General features: G+C 40.0%; 1 protein-coding gene across 1 annotated transcript in view; it reads right to left on the reverse strand.

Annotated features, from left to right (window-relative positions):
* LOC121962626 (neural cell adhesion molecule 2-like) overlaps nt 1–20,639 on the reverse strand; it is a 337,501-nt gene that overhangs the window by 98,584 nt on the left and 218,278 nt on the right. Inside the window, exon 2 of the mRNA XM_042512843.1 lies at nt 8,629–8,703. Coding sequence (XP_042368777.1) covers nt 8,629–8,703 — 75 coding nt within the window. The remainder of the gene's footprint in view (nt 1–8,628; nt 8,704–20,639) is intronic.

The following is a 20,639-nucleotide window of genomic DNA, read 5'->3' on the forward strand; positions in this document are numbered from 1 at the left end:
CTTGGATTTACATAGCTTATAAATCTGTAAAGGAATAGGGACATATGTAGGCCGTAAATTCCACTCTCATTTCCAAGATTATGCACGTATACCAACACACACACTGACAGTAAACACTGAAACAAATGGCTGGCTTGATCAAAAAGCTCACTTGAACCCTGATTAAAATGGCCTCCATATGTAGTCTATGAAACATGAACTCGTCTGGCTACTGTAGGAGATGATTGGGCCATCTGCAAGCAGCAGGTGCCCTTTGCCTGTAAAACCTGCAAATAAAAGTGTCAGTGTGGAGGCTTATTACTGAGCCCATCAATCAGCCAGAACCTTGGAGAAAAGAGGAGATGGACACACGCTTGTCCAGTCCCTTAGAGACAAGTTGCTGGATTCAAATGAGGAAAAAAGCGGACAATTGAAGAAATAAATGTTTGTGACTTGGGATGTTAACAGTGAACCATTAATCTGTTAACCACCGAAAACATTTTTGACTGGCTACAGAGGCTTTATGACAAAAGCTAACTTCTGTTGTTTTCTTTCGTGTAAAATGTGTGTCCCTCTGTACCATTCTGTGTCCCCTCTATATTTTGAGGGTTTTTTGCATGTCTGTAGCGCAGGTGGAGGCTCCACAAACCTTTTTTTATCTCAACAACAATTTGTGGTGGTTGAGTACTGGATTAAATAACTGATCTGTTAATCAGGTCAGAGCTGATCAGATCAGATTGATGCATGAGAGGAGCAGCTGCTGCGAGTGAATTCAAATTTTTAGACCCAGCAGAATGAATAGATAAGTTTCACTTTCATTGTGTCTGGTGTTCTGCTGCTCCATTTGTGCCAAGAGTGTGGTGCAATGCATAACGTTTTTTTGTATTTTAGCAGCACTCCTAATGAATGGTCCAGTTCCAAAATTAGAAAAAAATCTATTTGTGGTGGCAGATGTTTAATTGTGGTGGGATGCCACAAATAAATGAACATGTGGGAAACTCTGCATTGTTAACTATGTCATCACTGTAGCTCTGTAAGCACCATTAGCAGTGTCGGCATAGGTAGTGTTGCTAAAATACTTAATTATGCTAAAGGAGTTTTGAGGCTCAAAATGAAGCTGTTTATTCACTTTGGCAACCTCGAGAGAGACCGTAGGATGGGCACAATTTTTTTGCAGCAATGTTGTCAAGAGAAATTATGAATTAGCAGTGTCAGCTAACTCCCATCCAACTGCGCTGGTGTGCACTGAAAAGAGGCTAAGGTTAGCATCAGCTAACCCGTGGAGGATGTGAGAGACTTGCTATTATCAAAACCAACAGATAACAAAATGAAAGTAATGATATTTGAATCACAGAACATTAAAGCTGCACCACCTCTAAATGGATAGCCCTTTGCAATGTGCTGCTAAAGCTGGAGTCAATGGAGCACCAAACTAAAAGGAAGAGCCTCTTTGATTCATTCACAGTCATTTTGCAGGTTTTTTTTCTTCAAAAATTAATTGGTTAGTTATCTGTTAATGGATGTCGGTCTATGGAAAGCAAAATTAACTGAAACTGACATCCCTTTTTGTGACAAACAGGTCGTGTTAGGAAAATGGGAAAAGCCAGTGGCAAGAGATAACCCCAGAGAGAGAGAGAGAGCAGGCAGTTAGGATGCTCTCTGTTCCCTTCACTAACTATCTGCAATATGCCCTTGAGCAAAGCTTTTAACCTCCCCGATGCTCAGCAGCCAGTAGCAGAGGGTGGCGGGTTCATCTCAAGCGCTCGCAGGTGTATGTGTGAACATGGCTTGACGTAGAGCAGGATTTAGCTGGAAACACATTCGTCCAGCATGTATGGTTATGTAAATTGCTCATAACATTGGTAATAATCTCTCAGTTTGATACTACATAACCGTAAATTATGATAAATTTTCCTCTAGACGCCTGCACTTTGCATCATAGCAACACATGCCGGCTCCCACTCACACCCCAGCATGCTGACACCGATCATCACCGCAATGTTTCCAACAACTATCAGCAACACAGCTTTGGCATGTGCTGCTCGTTAGTTTCAAGGCCAACAAATCTGATGAGGCAATCAAACACAAGCATTGCTGCAATCATGCTACAGTACAAGCCATTCTCCTGCTTCCCTTCACACGTGGCTTCCCACCGGTGCCTCGTGGTGCATGTGGGTACTTGTGGGGAGCAGATAAGTGTCTAGCATTGCTACAGGCGTCCCTTTTTTATACCTGTTAGCATTACAACGTTATCACCTCTTACCATTTTACAGTCGGCAGCTAAATATGTTAAAGTTGATGCAGCGAGCACGGTGACAGGTCATTTGCTTCACAGATGATCTGAGAAGACAGGAGTGCGTAGCATGCTGCCCTGTTTTTCACGCTCAGCCCTGCCTCCCTGTGTGTGTCCTTACAACTGTATGAATAGCTGGTGAAAATTTCTGTCAAAGCGCTCTTAAAATCTGCATAAGCTCCAGCATTATTACTGATTCTTGGCAAGAGAGAACGCTCGATGACTGACTCCTCTGAAGGTAGAGTGGAAAGACAATGATGATTTTTCAAGGTGCTTGCAAAACGTCTACACAGCAGCGCGCCGATTGATCGCCGGCTCCTGCTAACTGCTGATGAAAGCGACAGCCTGGTTTTGGCTTGATTTTGAGCTGGAAATAAAACTTTTAAAGGAGAACAAAGCTTTGTATCTGGAAGATATTGCAGAACATGTTTAGGATCCTTCTAAGCAGATAGGGAGCAAAATAAAGCAACTGAAATATTGAAGCAATCTAAGCCTCCTGCACAAGAGATTTTTGACTAAATATGTTCCTTGGGGCCAGAATTAGCCAAACACGAGCCTTAACACTCCCACATCCCCTATAGTCTACACAGTTAGCACAGTTTCAAGGTGGACACCCGAGACTAGTGTCACCAATTCATTATCTGAGTTATGGCATTGAGTAATGTCCAGAAAAGTGTTTTTGCAGATTATTATGATGTCACACTGAAGCTGTCCTTTGACCATTCAGACAGAAAATATCATCAATTCATCAGTATATCCTATTAGACATTTGTGTGAAATTTTGTCATAATTAGCATGAGTTCTTGAGTTATGACCAAAACATGTTTGTAAGATTTGCATCTAAATAAGAAAGATGCAAGGTTACCATGAATTTTTGACAACCAAAATCTAGTCAGTTTATTCTTAAGTCCAAGTGGGCATGAGTGTCAGTTTGTTAGTTTGAATGGACGTTGGTGCCAAAAGCATTCTTGAGATCTTGTGTTCACAAGAATGGGATGGACAGCTCTCTTTTGGCTTGATTTTGAACTTGAAATAAAACTTTTGAAAAAGGAAACAACAAAGCTTTGTTCTGGAAGGTGTTGCACACAATGTTTGTGATCCTCCTTGGCAGTGAGGGAGCAATATAAAGCGACTGAAATATTGAAGCGATCTAAGCCTCCTGCACAAGGCAGATTATTGACTAGACGTGCCCCTTGGCGCCAGAATTAGCCGAGCACAAGCCGAAACACTCCCACGTCCCCACGGTGGCTGGCACTGGAGCCATGGTCGTAATTGATTCAGGTCTCCCGGGAAGTAGATAGCAGGGCAGAAGTGCTGCTAAGCAGGGGAGGAATCACACTGGTCAGCATGTACATGTGTCAAAATTACATGTTTATCTTCGTCTGTAATGTCTGGCCAATGGGTGAGCGTACAGGGACAAGTGATGCGACCTCCCCTGCCCTCGTTAGACACATCTGAAGAAAACCACATGGAAACATAAGAGCGGTTGGATCTCGTTTGACCAGTGAGGCTGCCTTTGTAGCTGCTTTTGTTTTATTTTGCAGCCAACACTTGTTCTGGCTTTCTGCCACCTCAGTCATAGGGGAGGTTAAACACACACCTAAACACCAGTTTATCCACCTCCTTATTTGTCACGCCATGAGCTCAGGTTCATTTAAGCCTGACAGGAGACATATCCTCGCTGTGGCTGCTGGTTTGTTTGTTTCCTAACAAAAGGTCTAACTGAGCATTTTAAAACTGAATGCAAAGACTTTTGTAATGGTGTTTTCTATGATTGCTTACATTTCTGTTTTTCTCAACACCTGGTGATTTAAAAGAATATGAACTAAAGAGTGTTGCGAAAGGTGTTGAAAAAAAGACAATGCCTTGACTCTACAGCAGCGCTTCTGTATTTAGTGCATAATGGTTTATTCAGTAATACACAGTTAGAAACGCACTCACATGAGTGAAAAAAACAAGAAATGGAGACGCTTGCATACAGAGAACAAGGGATCTCTGATTGGTTTGATAATGTTGAATCAATAGATTATCGACTGGTTGAGCACCAGAGGCCTTGGACAGATATGTGGCCACTATTAGTTTAAATTACACTTGGGACGCCTGAGACATTTTTTAAATGGACAGTTTTATCCCCATCACTTTTTAAAAGCAAACTTTGTTAAAAATGTTCTGAAAAATAGCTTGCACCAAGAAGTGCTTCAAAAAACATTGTACATAATAAGACTAAAATCACCACTCTGTGGTTGTATGCCGCCACAAACCAGTCAAGCTGCACTTACCGTTAACATCCAGGTCTGTGAAAACATGGATGTTTAACTCAAATCTGAAAATCGATATAATATCAGCACAGTCTCAAGCAGCACAATCAGTCACCAAGTCAGTATCTGACCAAATGTAACCCCTTTTATTCCTGAATTATGGCACTGAGTAATGACCAGACAAGTGAATTTGCAGAACATTATGATATCACAGTGAAGTTCACCTTCGCTCTGTTACATATAAAATGTCATCATGTCATTATTTTATCCTACTAGACATTTGTGTCAAATTTGGACATAATTAACACATGCACACACAAATTTAAGCTGTTTATCATTGAGTCACAGTGGATGTTTGTGCCAAATTTGAAGAAATTCCCTCAAAGTGTTCTTGAGTTATTATGTCACAAGAATGGGACAGACGGACGGACAACCCAGACAACAGAATGCCTCTGATTACGGCTTTCGATGGCATGAAGGCACAAAAACGGTCCACGTAAATCCTGCAAGTTCCAGAGACTTGCAGGATCTATGCCAAGGAGATGGTGGTGTATATCCATAGAACACCACTATTTTAAATGCATATGTATGTTGTTATATGATGTATCTGACACCAGTTTTGGATTTTTAACACAATACAGAGAGCAACAGAGAGCACAGAAAATACCTGTAGACACGCAAAAAGAGCGCACAAAAAGCTTCCATACAATACGGCTTTGCAAAACGGTAGATTGCTCACATACACCATAAAGATGTTGTGTACAAGTGCATTGTTGCAAAAGCTGCTCACAGCTCTCATTGCATGCATTTACCATTGAGATGTCAGTGACCTTTCCCATAACAATGATGGAAACAAACAAACCGAGAACAAATTCAGTCGACGTGCAAGGTGACACAAGCACAAATGCAGTGCTTCTCTCTCTCTCGAAGACCACTTAGAGCCAACTATTTTCTAAAGACAATCTCTCCAGCTGTCCCCTTCCTCCCGCAGCTCAATTCACCTGCTTTTTTTCCTCTCTCCGCCTCTCACTCACTGTTCTCCTCTTCTCTTCCTGACCTCCTATACCTTCCGCTTTTTCTGACTCTCCTACCATGCCGTGGCCTCAATTCAAATCCTCGCAGCAAACATCTTTTCAGAATGCTTTGCAGTGAAGGCGTAGAAAGAAAACATTATCATATACAGCTATGTGATGAATAAAAGCTAATTCTGCTGAAAGGATGTCACTTACATTTTCTCCTCTCAAAGCAAGAATATATGAATAGATGCCACATCACTCACTCTAAAAACAGGGAGGATAAAAGGGGTTTTAAAATGAATACTAAGAACGTTTGAAGGCTATTCAATTGACATATATTAATTCATGTTTGTACACTCTTCAGTCTTTATGGAAATTTCGTCAACGGCATACAAGCCATTGTACACTTTCACATTTCAGCAGGATATGGAGAAAATCTGCTGTTGTATAATTATCCATATCATATGTGGGCATCAAAGATTATACAGTCAAAGTTAAATTATATGTCTACATTATATCTCTGTGGGGTATGGAGAACATTAAGTATTTGTGACCAAATATGCAAAAAACAAAATTAATGCCAAATTGTGATATACTAACAGTTTAAAGGAAGGACCTATTATGCAAGTTTTCAGGTCTATCCTTTATTTTGGGCTTCTCCTTGAGCATGTTTACATGTTTTAATGGTCAAAAAACATTAAATCTTCCTCATATTGTCTGTGCTAGAACACCTGTATTTTTTTCACTTTGTCTGAAATGCTGCATTTTAGCGCCTGTGTCTTTACACCCCCTCAAAAAAAAAAAAGAAAAGAAAAAGAAATGCCTAGTCTGCTCTGATTGGTCAGTGTATTTGGCTCTTCCATAACTCAGATATTTCTCCTGTTAAACCTCATCTTTTCTCAACAAAACCTGCTCACTTTTTTAAATGAACACCGGCAAAAATTAAGCACAGACAGGAGTCTCTAATGTGAACTTTGGCAGAAAAATGGTGTTAATGTCAAAGCTCATAAATCATAAAGAAGCTGATTAAGAAAATACTTCTCGGGGGCCTTTAACAAAACAAATAAAAATGCATCACTACTTTTGCAGCAGTGCAGGTATACCATCAATTTCAGTGTAGAATGACATAGAGTCAGAATTTGAAAGGTCTCAAGAATATATATCCTATAGGAATCAAGTCCAAAAACGGAAAAATAAATAAATAAATGAACACTTTTTTTTAAAAAAAAGGGAATAATATGCTATGGAAAAGTGATCACATCGAGCTTTATGCCAGAGTTATACATCCAAGGCTCCAAAATACATTTTCTCAATCTGCCTCTTATGCCCTGATTACACCTGGTACTAACATGTTTCCTGGGTCATCAAGTGACAAACTCTATGTGCTGGTGTGAATGCATTGTTGAGATCCAGTAATTGAGACAACACACACCAACTGTCCCTGGCATGGAGCTCGTACTCCGGCAGCAGTAGTTTCTTAATGATGCTGAATGGAATGATGTAAATGATTATATGCACGTAGAACGGAGTATTGACATCTAATCACAAGTGGTTACTCAAGATGCATGTTAAATTTGGGTGAAAAAAGGCTTTTGAGCATTATGATCTGACATAAACAGTTATTTTTGCATTAATAGAGAGATTTCTGTTTTTGTTTAATTAATTTACAATCACACAACAGATTTACCAAGCTTTTCACTGTTAAACTCTTACTAAATAATACCCGATGATGTTTCTTTTCCACAGTTAAACTTTGATTGTTGTATATTTAATTAAGACTACTTAAGGGCAAAGATGAAATCTAAAAGGCTTTAATTAAAGGCAAGTTAACAGGCTTTTAGCCAAGATAGTTTTCAAGTAGAAAGATCTGGGAGCAGACAAGAAAAAAATTAGCTCAAAACTAAGATGTGATACAATCGTGCCTGCTACAATGACCTGCGTTTGACACAGTTTTGACCTGAAACAACTTGTTTGAACAATCTTCAAGGAAAAAAAAAAAAAGTTATGCTCTTTTGGAAGAAATGAGGTGTTCAATCATTTTACCCTGCTGCCAATTTCTTCCTGGCAAACTTTCGAAACAAGAAAGATTTGTATCGAACAAGTGAATTGATTTCACCCAGGTTCTTTTCTCTCAAGAGCAAAACATTCACCTCTCAGCTCTGCCTTTTTTCCTCGCAAACAGGCCCAGACTCCGTGAATCAACATACAATATAATTGCCTTTCTGTTCCTTTCTTTCCTCCGATCCATATTTATGTGGGTCTGATTCATAGAGCAGGACTCAGCAACTTAAAGCCAAAGAGTCACTTTAAAAGACTCATTGTTTGCAAGCCTGCTTTGGTTTTACCAGGATTTTCTTTTTCCCTGACTGTTCTGCTCTGCTTTTCAGCCCGATCCAGTTGGCACATTGGCATGTGAATATGGTATAAAAATAAATAAATTAACTGCAACTGCCCGTGGTGGAAAAGGGCAAAAAAAAGTGACACAGGCACTTCCCCCAACACACTTTTGACGATACATAGTTACTATTTATCTCAAACCTCCACCACTATTTTCACTCAAAGCCTTTTCAATTCTTCTCAGTTCTGTTGTTCAAGCTCTTTCACAATAAAAGCTTTCATTTCCTGCCAGTTTGATTCCATTCACCACTATTTTTGCAACCCCCCCTTCTTAGCACATGCTAGACCTCCAAACCCCTCAATGCTCCTCCCAGTGTGTCTCCACTCCCTTGGCTGTTAGCTCCACGCTGAGTGGGTTGGCAGGAGAGAAGAGACAGCCAGCAGGAGGCGGGCCGGGGCCTGCCAGAGTGTGTTGCCACCCTACCGCGCCGCTGGCACCCGCTTCAGGTTCTCTGTTATGGCTGAGTGCTGATATACCCGTTCAGAGAGGACAATGAGGATGAGGGGCGGGTGTGCAGATCCAGTCGCCACCGTGTCAAAGAGTCACTCACCATATGGACGGCATGGATCGTGTTGTGTTCACAGTCATACAAACAAAAAACGGACTTCACAAGAGGCCCCCCACTGCATCTCTGACCTGCCTCCAAACAACATATAGAAACGACAGTGTGTGCGGCGTTTGTACCTGTGCAGATGAAGAACTTGGACTCTCCGACACTTAACTCCACTTTGTTCAAGGATATGGACACCTGCAACGCGGCTGTAATAGAGAATGTAAAAGAGACAGAGACAGAAAGTGGAAGAAAATGGATTAGTAAGAGTACAAAACACAGGATTTTCATCATTTTGCAGACTGGAGAGACATAATTGTACAAAATTGCTTTCAAAAACTGTCGGTTTCTTTAGCATTGTGGCTCATTTCCTTTGTGCAATTTTTTATACTTTCTGAGCACAATTTCCTATTGTTTTCAACCATATACTACATTTATGTCTGGATTACAAGTTTCTTAGAAATAACCACAGCTATTGCAAGCATCAGATTCATTGTCCCAGCTGAAAAGAACAATTTATTTATTTTTATCCGAACTTTAACTGCTTTCGAAGTTATTGTTCAACAGAACAGCTGAGCCATTTCACCGCACAAAGAGACAGATTTGCTTGATACCTTCTATTAGGCACATGGCTGTTTGTGACGAGCTTGTCAGTCAGTTTCACAATAAATGGGATGCTTTCAGCCTGAGGTAATGCTATTTGCAGTTATCACTACTGACAATGGTATATGCGGTGAACAACAGTCGGATGGGGATTTAAGAGGCAGAGAAATGGCAGAGATCAGTAAATAACTGCATATATTTTCTTGTATTTTGGTTCTTTTAGATCCTTGATAGAAAACTGAGAGACAGAAAAACTAGAAGTGCAGCTGGAAGACATCCAGCAACTTAGAATTACCACCTTGCAGTTGTTATGCTACCGCAAACCAGTCAAGTTGCATTTCCAGTTTAAATCCATGTCTGAGAAAACATGGATGCTTTACACAGATGTATACCATCAGCACAGTTTCAAGACTTGTGTCACAAATTTATTATTCAATCAAATTTCCCTAGTTTTTCTGAACCCTAACCCACAAGAATGAAATGAATGCAATGTGACCTTGACCTCTGACCTCCAAATTGTTATCAGTTCACTGTGAGGACCAAGTGGCCAAATTTGAAGAAATTTCCCAGAGGTCTTCTTGAGATATTGTGTTCACTGCAAGGTAACAGTGACCATAACTTTTAACCACCAAAATCTAATAACTTGTTATTGAGATGTCATGAGAATGAGACAGATGAGGTCAAAGCAAACTTGACCTTTGAGATAAGACAACCAAATCCTGAGTAGCTCATTGCTGAATTCAAATGTACGCTTGTGCTAAATTTGAATAAAATTCCCTCAGGGTGATCTCAAGATATTGCACTCACAAGGCAAAACATCATGCGGTAGCCGACGCAGTGCCATAGAAATGCACAAACACTGGAGAGTCAAGCAACAATCAAAGGCCATTTGTTAAGCTGCTCTATCATAGTCACCACTGTAACGCCACACAATGGGGGCTCTGGTGGAAGTTTTGTAAGGCTGAGGTGAAGGGTAGTTAACTGAATAAGAGTGTGCTTCGATATGCCTGACGTGAACTTATCAAAAGCAGGCGAAGAGTTGTAGCAGAGAAGAGGATCAGACAAAGAAAGGGGAGCGTTTGACTGGCAGCACAGCAAGACGGAGCTGAGAACGCGACTAGCTGTCTAATGTGATGAGTAATGATTGGCAACTCAGCGGGGAGAGGGTCATTTTTAGGCCAGAGCCTCTCGACGCGGCAGTAGTCCCGCCACGGCGCTGAGTGAAGCAAGATATTTGATGAGCCTGTCATATCTCTGCTCCTCATTCTCTGCCCTCAGAGCTGCAAGTCTAGTTAGGATCAAACTCTAACCACACACACATATTCACACATATACTGTATAATACACTAATGGTCGGTAATTTTATCTACAATGCTGGAAACTTAACAGTGGAGCTCAGGGCGCCTGTCAATAATTGAGGAAATGATGAAATGATTATCTGCGGCTTCTTGGGGGAAGGTGGCTGTGGCCAGCAGCAGCAGCATCACACTGAAGCTGCAGAAATCACGAGGTGCAATCTGTTATACGTTGAGGCTGCCTATAGGTGGCAGTGGAGGGGCACTGCCATCTTCACCAGGGGAGGCTGCATGATGAGGCTGAGGAGCTGCCTTATCAATGCATTTGATCATTTGGTCTGTGTAACTCGACTGTAATAGCACTTAACAGTCATTAGAAAAGATCAACATGAACAGTATTTCGCCATGCACATTAAAAAAGTCAATAAAATGCATTTGTGCTCTTACACCAAATGACATAGATGCATAATCCTAAGAACAACAGTTGCTGTACAGATTGTATACTGTACTCTATACTAAATTTCATGGTAGAGTGTTTTTATACTTGAAATCACTGTACTCTATAACTTTGTATAAACAGGAAAGGATGCAAGACAGACCTTTGCATCAATTAAAATGTGACTTTGGAAAACCACTGCTAATCAAGAATAACTTAAACATTTTCCAGTTGTGTTCCTGGAGCCAGTTCACCTTTATCTGAAATCAATGGGGAGTTCTTTATGCATTGCATTGTTAGAGAGTCCATTAACAGAATATTCACATACTTAAAGGAGCCGCCATATCTATATCCTTGTTCCAACAAGCAGTCCTTTTCAGTTCAGATCGCTTTGTTAAACATTAGAACATTTTCTTTTGTGCTTCAATTGTAAGAAGTTTTGGATGGTACCTATCGAACCACTCTTTTCATCAGTCCTCTGTTGAGATTATTAATTATTAATTATTAATTATCACTCTTATTTGAAAAGGACTCAATACACAAAAAGCTATTTTTCAATATATACTATTAATTTCCACAGACTGGTTTTTGTTCTAAAAATGTCAGCGTGCAAACACAACCTGTGGATGATCAACGAGTTATCGACGAGACATTTAGTTGCATCTTCAGTGAAGCATAACCAATATGATTAAATAACATTACAGTTCTGTTACAACGGCACCTACATTGAAGAGGACTTTCTGCAGTAAAAATGCTAAACAGATCTGCTGTTAGGGTACAGTACCGGTTACATATGCGTTCTGAGGGTTCAATCCTGCAACTTCTTATATAGTGGAAGTGAGACACAGTTACTGTCAACACACATGAAGTGTTTGAAATGAATGCAAATACTGCTCTGGGGTTGATTAATCATGTCTATTTAACCCTGTGCCCTTCCACACTGCCTGCCTCTGACTTAAGGCAGATTCCTATCAGCACTTCCAGTAGTTTAACGGTTTTCAATTATTAATTGATCCCACTCCGTTCATGCTCTATGTGATTGATCACGTAATAAGTCTCTCAAAAAAACCCAGCGGGCAAAAGAAAAATGGGCTTGAGCTTTTTTTTTCTGCGCTGCCAGAATCATTGTTGTGAATCATATAATTAAGTCAAACCTGGAAAATATAACCGTTCAGCTGGCATTTTTAGGCTGAAATGCACAGCAGTCCCCACAGCCAATATACATTGGCATTTTAATGAGAATGCTGACTGGATTGGAAATATGACACGGGAGAATTTGTTTATTCAACACTGTCTCGCCTTGTGGGGACACAAAGAGACATACTAATTATATCCATTTTCAGAAATGGAATGTTTTCAGCTGCTTATTACACCTGCCTATTACAGAGCCCGGGTCAATATGTTATGAGCCTGGTAGCAATTATCAGCCCCAATTATTAGCTCCTCCGAGAAGCATTGGAGACAAGGAAAATAAGACAACGGACAAAACCATTGATTGCCATTTGTAATGTGTCTGGGACGGTCGATACCATACATGACTTGTAAGCTTGCCTAACAATGTTGAGACTTGAATAATTTCAGCATCAATTATGGAATCTCAACTAAAAGTTAAACAAGCACGACTTTGACAAAAAACTTGCTGGTTCAAATGCTGTAACTGACTGTTTTCACTCTTACTGCTCACATTAAAAAAATATACAGTGTCAACAGGCATCTATTTCAAACCAAAATGCTCTGACAAAATAACTACAGGCTACAAGGGGTGGGATAAACACTGATTCACTTGTATGCAACTGTGGAGAAAGACAGTAGAGTCTCATTTCTAGGTCATCAAATACTGACACTTTGGGTTGGTAGTCGGACTAAACCGCCAACCAAGAGATACATACAGCTTTTTAAATAGTGCAATTTTTTAAATGTAATTTGTTTATGCCTGAATCAACATAAATGACACTTGGAGTTGGAAAGAAGTTGCTGCTGTTATGATAAGGTCATGTCATGCATGATAATGCCGAAGTGAGGAAGCATGGTAAATATTCCAAGTACACGTTCAGTTGCTCGAACAGCATCACCAACCCAAAGTGAAGTCCCCGCTGGATTAGAAAACTTTCTGCTGCTGCCTGCACACAGAAAGGACCCAGCCTGCTGTGAAGCCCTGTGCTGGATATAGTGTCAGCTGAATTTGAGTTGCTGCAGCCACAACTAAAGGCCATTCTCGGGAGGTTCAACCCACGTTCTTGCCAGCAAATAGTGCTTTGGTAGCTAGGAGGGAGGGTGAGGGCCCACAGGAAAGCACAAACTCACCAATTATTGTCCTATTTGTGGTATGATACAGAGAGAGAGACAAAGTCACAGCAGGGCAAAGAGGGGATAAGCGAAAAGTGGCTGCGACGCCAGTGAGCGTCAGGCTAAACCATTTTGTTTCCATTGTTTTCTGTCGAAATATCCTTACTGCTGTAGGCAACTTAGCATGACACAGCATGATGACATCTCTGAGCACACAGCTGATAGGTGTGTGGTTTCTTTAAATGTCAACAGAGATCCATATGTAACGGATTCAGTGTGGACAGAGAGCGGCCACTGTAACTCACAGTGTGGCTCGATATTCGGACAGGGTGTTATGCGCTGCAAGCAGCTCTACAACAGAATCAGGTTTTACTCATTTAAATACTAAAAAAGTAGAAAATCAGTAAGCGGCAGCTGCCACAAATGAATCAATTTATAGGAAACACTGCAGGGTCAGCTAAATGTAGCAGTTTAACTTTACTTCAAAAAGTACTTTTTTATTCAATCTTTTATTCATATAACACATCTTGTAAAGTGCTACTCACGCAATTTTGTAAGTTGCTTATTTAAGTTTATATCATATAGAGCCTTTTACAGAGCAAGGACACAAAGTGGAATTGGAATTAAATTGTTTAGAATAATTTTATTTCCCACCGTTCTCTACATTATATGATGCCACTGAAATAAGAGTCAGAGAGACTGACTTACATATGATGTGCATTGTTTTTGGAATTATGGCTCATGCTATTCAGCCTCCAGAGGTGCGTGATTTAACTTTTTCATGGTCTAGCAGTAAAAAAGCAAACCAATGCTGCAATAAATAATGATATGGAATTGCAAAACTTAAAAAAACGCAATTGATATAGAATTGACATCCAAATATCATGATAGTATCGAATCGGGACACAAGTATATCATTCCAGCATTGTAAGCTACCCAGAGCCAAATGGCACAATTAGCAACTAGCTGGTGAACATAGAGGACAATTAGTAGCTAAAAAGCCAGATTTTTCCCCTCAGGAGTTGTTCCACACCAATCCACAGGTAAAATGGAAGTGACTATTGGACTCACATTTCCCAGATGGCAAGTAATAGAATTCTAATGTACTACAACAATGTCTGATATCTCTGATTGTCTGCAAAAAAGAAACCCTTTTTCAGTAGCTTCACGTTGCTTCCATTCTGTAAAACTCACCACTTTGAAAAGTCTTGTAACAATGCCAATAACAAATGGAGGTCATTAAGGTCAACAGTGGAGGAGGTGCTGACTGGGCTGACCTGATGGCATGATTCAGCGACATCTGGCCCGGTGCAACGGCGTGCCAAACTTGCCAGCAGCTAAGTCAGTGTGACTAAATCTAGAGCAGACTAAAGTGGGCTAAACGTAGTGTTGCATTTAGCAGCAGGATATATCCAGTGTTTGAATGACAGAGGGGAGAGTGTCCAATCAGCTGGAAGGGAGAGAGCGGCGTGATTTTGTAATCCTGTACTCCATAAAAAGCCCCATTAAAGCCATGGCCAAATATAATGCACCGCAGAGAACGCGCCTTTGTGTGTTTGTACATGTTAGAGTGTGTGGGTGTGTGTGTGTACTGTATTTCTTTCTTTCTGTGGGTGGGTAGGAGGCTGTGTGTGTGTGTATAAATGTATTAAGCACACAGAGCAGATAGGCCCTTAGGCGAAAAATGCTCTGCTTTAATTGTCTGTGATTTTGTGGAGGAGTTGAAGGGAATTCTTCCCTTGAACCACGGAGACAGAGAGAGAGTGAGACGAAGACAAGAAGTAAAGGAGTGGGTCGAGCGAGAGCAAACGAAGCAAGGAGATAAAATACTAATTACTGTTTTTTGTATTCACCCGAACCTGTGTGTCTTATGCATTTCTTCAAAGGTGTTAGCGACGTCAGAAAAAAATGATTTCCAGTAAGAAATTAGCTTCAAAAACACTAAACAGTCAGCATTCTTTAAAGCTGCAGAGTCTCTCAGGTGAGCAGTGGCACAAGGCACTGAGGGATACTGCACATGTCAGGGATTTCTTTGTTAAAGGAACAATCCACGTTATTAAAAGCTGGGTCTTACTTTTATAGTTAGGGTCATGATTTCTATTGGTGATGATCGCTATGTCGAGTGAGGTCCTTTTAATTTTCAGAACTTTGCCAAAATATTACAAATTTTTTTCAAAGAGCTCTACAATTTCAACATATCTCACTGTCTTTCCTTAGAGCCTGGAAAAATGTGTATCAAATAAGATACTAAGCAACTTTCAGATGCCACAAACCTCCTCTGCTATTCGCTGAGATATGGGAGCACAGTAACATAGCTGCAATAAGGGCAGATGGGGACAAAGAAAACAAACAAGCATTCAGACAATTAGACAGGTTGTAAAGACCTTTGAAACAAGAACTGTAAACCTGACATTATCCAGACATTACCTCGATGAGCTCTGTATGTGAGAACGCATACATAATGGACTTAACCCTGACAGTTCTCGAGTGCTTAAAGTCCAATTAAGCTCATGTGTGAACAGAGCAGATAATTGACCAGAGATTTAAGCATGTGGACATGTCGATGATGTTTATGTCATGCAGTAACTCGGGAGATGATGAGACTCGAGAACTTCGGTCAGTAAGGACCCTAGAAGAAATCATTAGACAAATTCAAGGAATGTCAAGAGACTTGGATGTTTATGAACAAAACCAAACCAGCAAGAGAGGCACTATGTGACATGTCCTGCCTCTTGCACGCTCTACCCAGGCGCTACCCCTCGCCTAAACCAAATGGAGTATTTCCAGTAGTTGAAAATGCTAAGACGCAGACAATCTTCTCTTTTGTTCTGTGTGCTACATGTGTAAAAGAAAACTCAGAAAATGGCCAGCTTAAGACATGGTTGAGACAAATAAACTTATTCTTAATTTCGAGGTAAAACCAAAAGTGGAAGACACTTGAAATGTTCGTAATGATCCCTCAAAGACAGGAAAACTGTATTTGCCTGAAGCTACAACACGTGAACATGAAATACACCAAACAGAAACAATAAAAGTAGGTATTTAAACTGAATGGGAAATAGAGTGCACTATATTTTGATGTAAACCAGAAAGAGAAAAAGAGATGCGATGACGCGTCTCTAACGATGACCCAACTGTGAGGCAACAAAATCAGAGAAGTGTTATTTGGGGAAGTGAGGAGTAAATTATGTTTCATAGCAACAGACGATATATCAAGATTCTTTTCACGTTCACTCCCTCCTGTGGAGGCAGAGAGCTGCGAGTGGAAGAACAGTGTTGTTGCTTGATATTACAGTATCAGTATGTTTGATTTTACATAGTCAAGAAAGCTCTTGTGAATTAGTTATTGCCAACTTCTCCTATGGTCTGTCGGAGCACACCTGCTTGTTTGCCAATCTGGCTCCCTGTGTCCCAGTCCTATATATCTGTCTGGCAGCATAACAAGCCTGTTTTCATTCTGTAGAGGAGAGGGAGGAGAGGAGAGTGCCGGTTTTACTCAGCCAACCATATCCAATCGTGCCGACATACAGTATTGGGCCACGTGTTGAGTCTCAGGCACAACCCACAGCTACCTATTATCTTCCCTCTCTCCGCACACCTTCTCTCTATCTCTGCTTTTCGCTCACCAACTGCTTTGCGATTTATGTCTCCTTCCTTAAGCCTCTTACGCCTCAGGCTCCGGTGGCCGGGATGGACCCCTCTCTCTATGTATATTCCAAAAACCATAAAACTCTAGTCATGCACGCACACACACACACACACACACACACACACACACACACACACAGTGACATGCAAATACACAGATGTTCTTTTGCAGACAGATGTGGGATATTTTTGCTAATGAGTAAGAAAATGCAGCTTGATCTTATCTAGCAGGTGGCTAACTGATAATGTTGAGCTCTCTTTGCCTTTGCAGACAGAAATAAAATAATTTACAAGGCCAGCGGTAATACGGGATACTGAATATGCATACAAACTTTGCAAGCTTTGTTGCAAATTTGCAGGTTTGATTTGTGCTTTTAAAATTTTGGCACTTGTGCCTCATCATATCAGTGGATTGGTGAAATTATGCACACAGCCCTTGGGCCACTCAGTAAATTAATGGAATGAGCCTGAGGGAAAAGCTCATTTCAAAATACGAAAGTTCATCAAAGACCCCTCAGATGTGTCTGAATGGTTAGCTACACTAAATGTTACATGCATTTTGCATGACTCGCTAAATCTTTTGTGCAACTTGCATTTATTGGACCAATACATATTTTAGACCAAACTTTTCCTCACTAATAGAGGCAGTCTTTGTAAATATGAAAGTCAAAATGGCAGGAGGTGCCTTCAACTGTCTGATATCAGCTCCAAAAGCTGGAAAAAGATCTATCATTGTAATTGGATTGGAAACACAAACAAATTTATAGCTGATCTTTGAAGTAGAAAAATATTTTAATCTTAATATAAAACAGGCAATTTGTTCAGACCATCCGGCTGCGTTATAATCAGGAAGAAATGTCTCTCACAGACATCACTGTCTTTCAGAGTGGTGTTATTAGTAACCAATAAGACAAGAAGACCTAAGATATGCATTGCTACCAATAATGTCATGCTGACTTTTTGGGAAAGAGGTTTAATGATCCTCCAGGTTTAGGCAATTTTGGCAATGGAAAATTGTCATGTCCATTTTCACACTTCAAGATATCTGAGAGAAAATAGATTCAATGGATATCGACAAGTCTCTCATTTGCAGACAAGAAGACTTTATGCTAGCTCCATGCAGTTTGTGGAAAAAACATGCAGTTTTTAGCAAGCAGTTTAAATGTGCTATTTTTGTCTCATGTATTTGAGTATTTCTGCATATGGGTCCCCAACCAGTCTTAGAATTCAATAGACTGGGAAGCTAGCTAGAAAGCTCTTGTGGATTCAGTGAGCCCAACTGTTTTCACGTGCTATTATGTTAGCCCCCAAAGTGGCCATTTCATTGAATTGAGATTTTTAAAACCTCAGTGTATAAAATGACCTTTTCTGACCTCTAGGATAATCACAACCTCATGAAAATTTACAACCAACTAGAGACCTGGTGCATTCAGACGATGTATGGCTTTCAGAAATATATATCGACAGTAAGGTTTTTTTTTTTTTTTTGCAGTTTCCAGAACAGAGGTGTACTAATTTCACAACAAACCCCCAAAACAACTCATAGAAATTTCTAAATGTAAAATGCTTTTTATGCTATGTTCATCAAGGTGTCTTAATGTAGTATTTTGGAGGGATTTGTGACCATTTTATCAATTCTCATGTGGTCGAAAATGGTTAAATACTGGACCTAATCTGTGTAACAATTGGTATTAACCAAAAAATTACTGCAAAAAGATATGAGATATAATTGGACATGGCAATGACCATCATATACTTCCATAAAATGCTCTAAACTTTCAAAGTTTACATAGGCACCTTACCAAACACAATTTTTGTTACTGATTTATCACTATAAAAACTTGATTCGCCCTACATCTCAAATTAATTGTCAGGTTCAAGCTTTCAGATATGGTAAACTACTTTTATGAGGCATGTACTGTTGACCTGATGTCTCCCCTGAAAGATCCCCATACCTCTTAAAAAAAGACACAAATTGGTCTATGATGGGAGTGGAGAAGAGGTAAATAATCACAAAAACATAAATAACTCATAAAAAATAGTTGTAAACCCTGGTAGATATGCTCTTGAAAAATTCTCCACTGTCTTTCATTTGAAGTTGTTGAAGCAAAGGAATCTTGGGGTTCTGAATTGACAAGTATTGACAAGAGCTCAAAAAACTCCCAGTACAGTAGATTTTGGAGATTAACGATGGGAATCATTGATGAATTTGTTGCAGTTCCAAAATATTTGCAATTTGAGAAGCTTGTTGAGAAATTCTGAAACCCTCTTGGGTGCTATTATCCAAAAAAAAAAAAAAAAGAAAGAAATAAAAGCTGGTATTCTTGGATTTTATGGTAACACATCAGGGTCGTGTGTTATAAGGTGATGTTACTAATGACATCACTTTTATCAAAACAACTCGCATCACTATCAAGATGTAAAACATCAGATGGTGTGAAGCTGTTTGGCAGTCAATCTGAGAAGCTCTTGGACAATGAGAGTAATAATCCCAAATGACCGCTCTGTCAACAAATCGAACACTAAACCTGTTGAAAGCCAGTCAGAGAATTGAGGCTGTGTCAGAGGGCAGATGAGTTTCCAGAAGGGAAAAAAGCTGAGCTCCAAGTGGCAATGCAATCATCAGCCATGATAGAAATAAAGAGGGGGGGGTTAACGGCCACGGCTCCAGTTCTGCTTTTCAATTGCTACCTTGCAATCAGAGCTTCTAGATGTCAAAGGTGCTGGAAAGTGTTGGGAAGCGATTTGCCAAATGACATCTCAGCGTGCACTGAAGCACACACACACACAAGGAAATGCAAATATTTCAAGTACAATATGTAAAAAAAAAAAAAAAAAGGAAAAATATTCATAGACATCCTGCCACTCTGAAAAACATATGACCTGGTATTGTCTTATAACCCCTGTCTCCTTTATCCTCCATCACAGAGATGATTTCTATCCCAGATTGCGTCCAAACTGGAGTATCACACTGTGATAGAGTAAATCCCATTTGCTCGGGTATTGTGTTCATATTTATGGAAACGTAAGAAAAATGGGGCCGGTAAACATAGGTGCAAGATAATGTCCTTATCCCCATTCCTTTCTCCAAAACAGACTGATGCTGCGATGGCAATAAAACAGAGGCTTTGACCATTTTGTTGCTATTTTTCTCTTCTTTCTTTTTCGCCCTGCACTTTTGAGTCCCGTATCTAATCTATTAGTCCTTATTTTTTCTTATCTCTTTCACCCTACCATTTTTGTGTCTCGATTTCTTTGCTGTTATCCCACCATTCTCCTTCTGTCCTCGGGCTGAAACCTGTTCCACGTATGGCAACTTCAGCAAGTCTGGTTTTCTGTATTGTACAAATCCAGGTATTGAACGCAGACGTGTTAATCTGAGTTAGATTCCTTCCCATACAGCTGTTACACTCAATTTATGGTCTGCGGGCCAAATCTGACCCTCGATAGGGTACCAGGTGGCCCCCCATCCATTTTCAATTCACAACAAAAATAGTCACTGTGAATTGTTCTTGCACTGTTAGTATACATAAGATGCCAGAGCACATAAAACAGCATAAAAATAGAGCTCCTGATGTCCTAAAATCCCAGAAATTACCTAAAATCCAAGAAATGTCCTAAAATCCTCAAAACGTCCAAACATTCTTTAAAAGATCCTAAAATCCATAAATGTCCTAAAAGCCAAGAAATGTCCCAGAATCCATGAAAATGTCCTCATATCTTTGAAACATGCCAAAATCCTAGAAACATCCTAAAATCCCAGAAATGTCTCAAATCCTCAAAGCTTCCTAAAATCCTACAAACATCCTAAAATTGGAGAAATGTTCTAAATTCCTAGAAATGTTCTAAATTACTAGAAATGTCCTAAAATCCAAGA

Source organism: Plectropomus leopardus, chromosome 24 (assembly GCF_008729295.1).
Source record: "Plectropomus leopardus isolate mb chromosome 24, YSFRI_Pleo_2.0, whole genome shotgun sequence".
NCBI lineage: Eukaryota > Metazoa > Chordata > Actinopteri > Perciformes > Serranidae > Plectropomus > Plectropomus leopardus.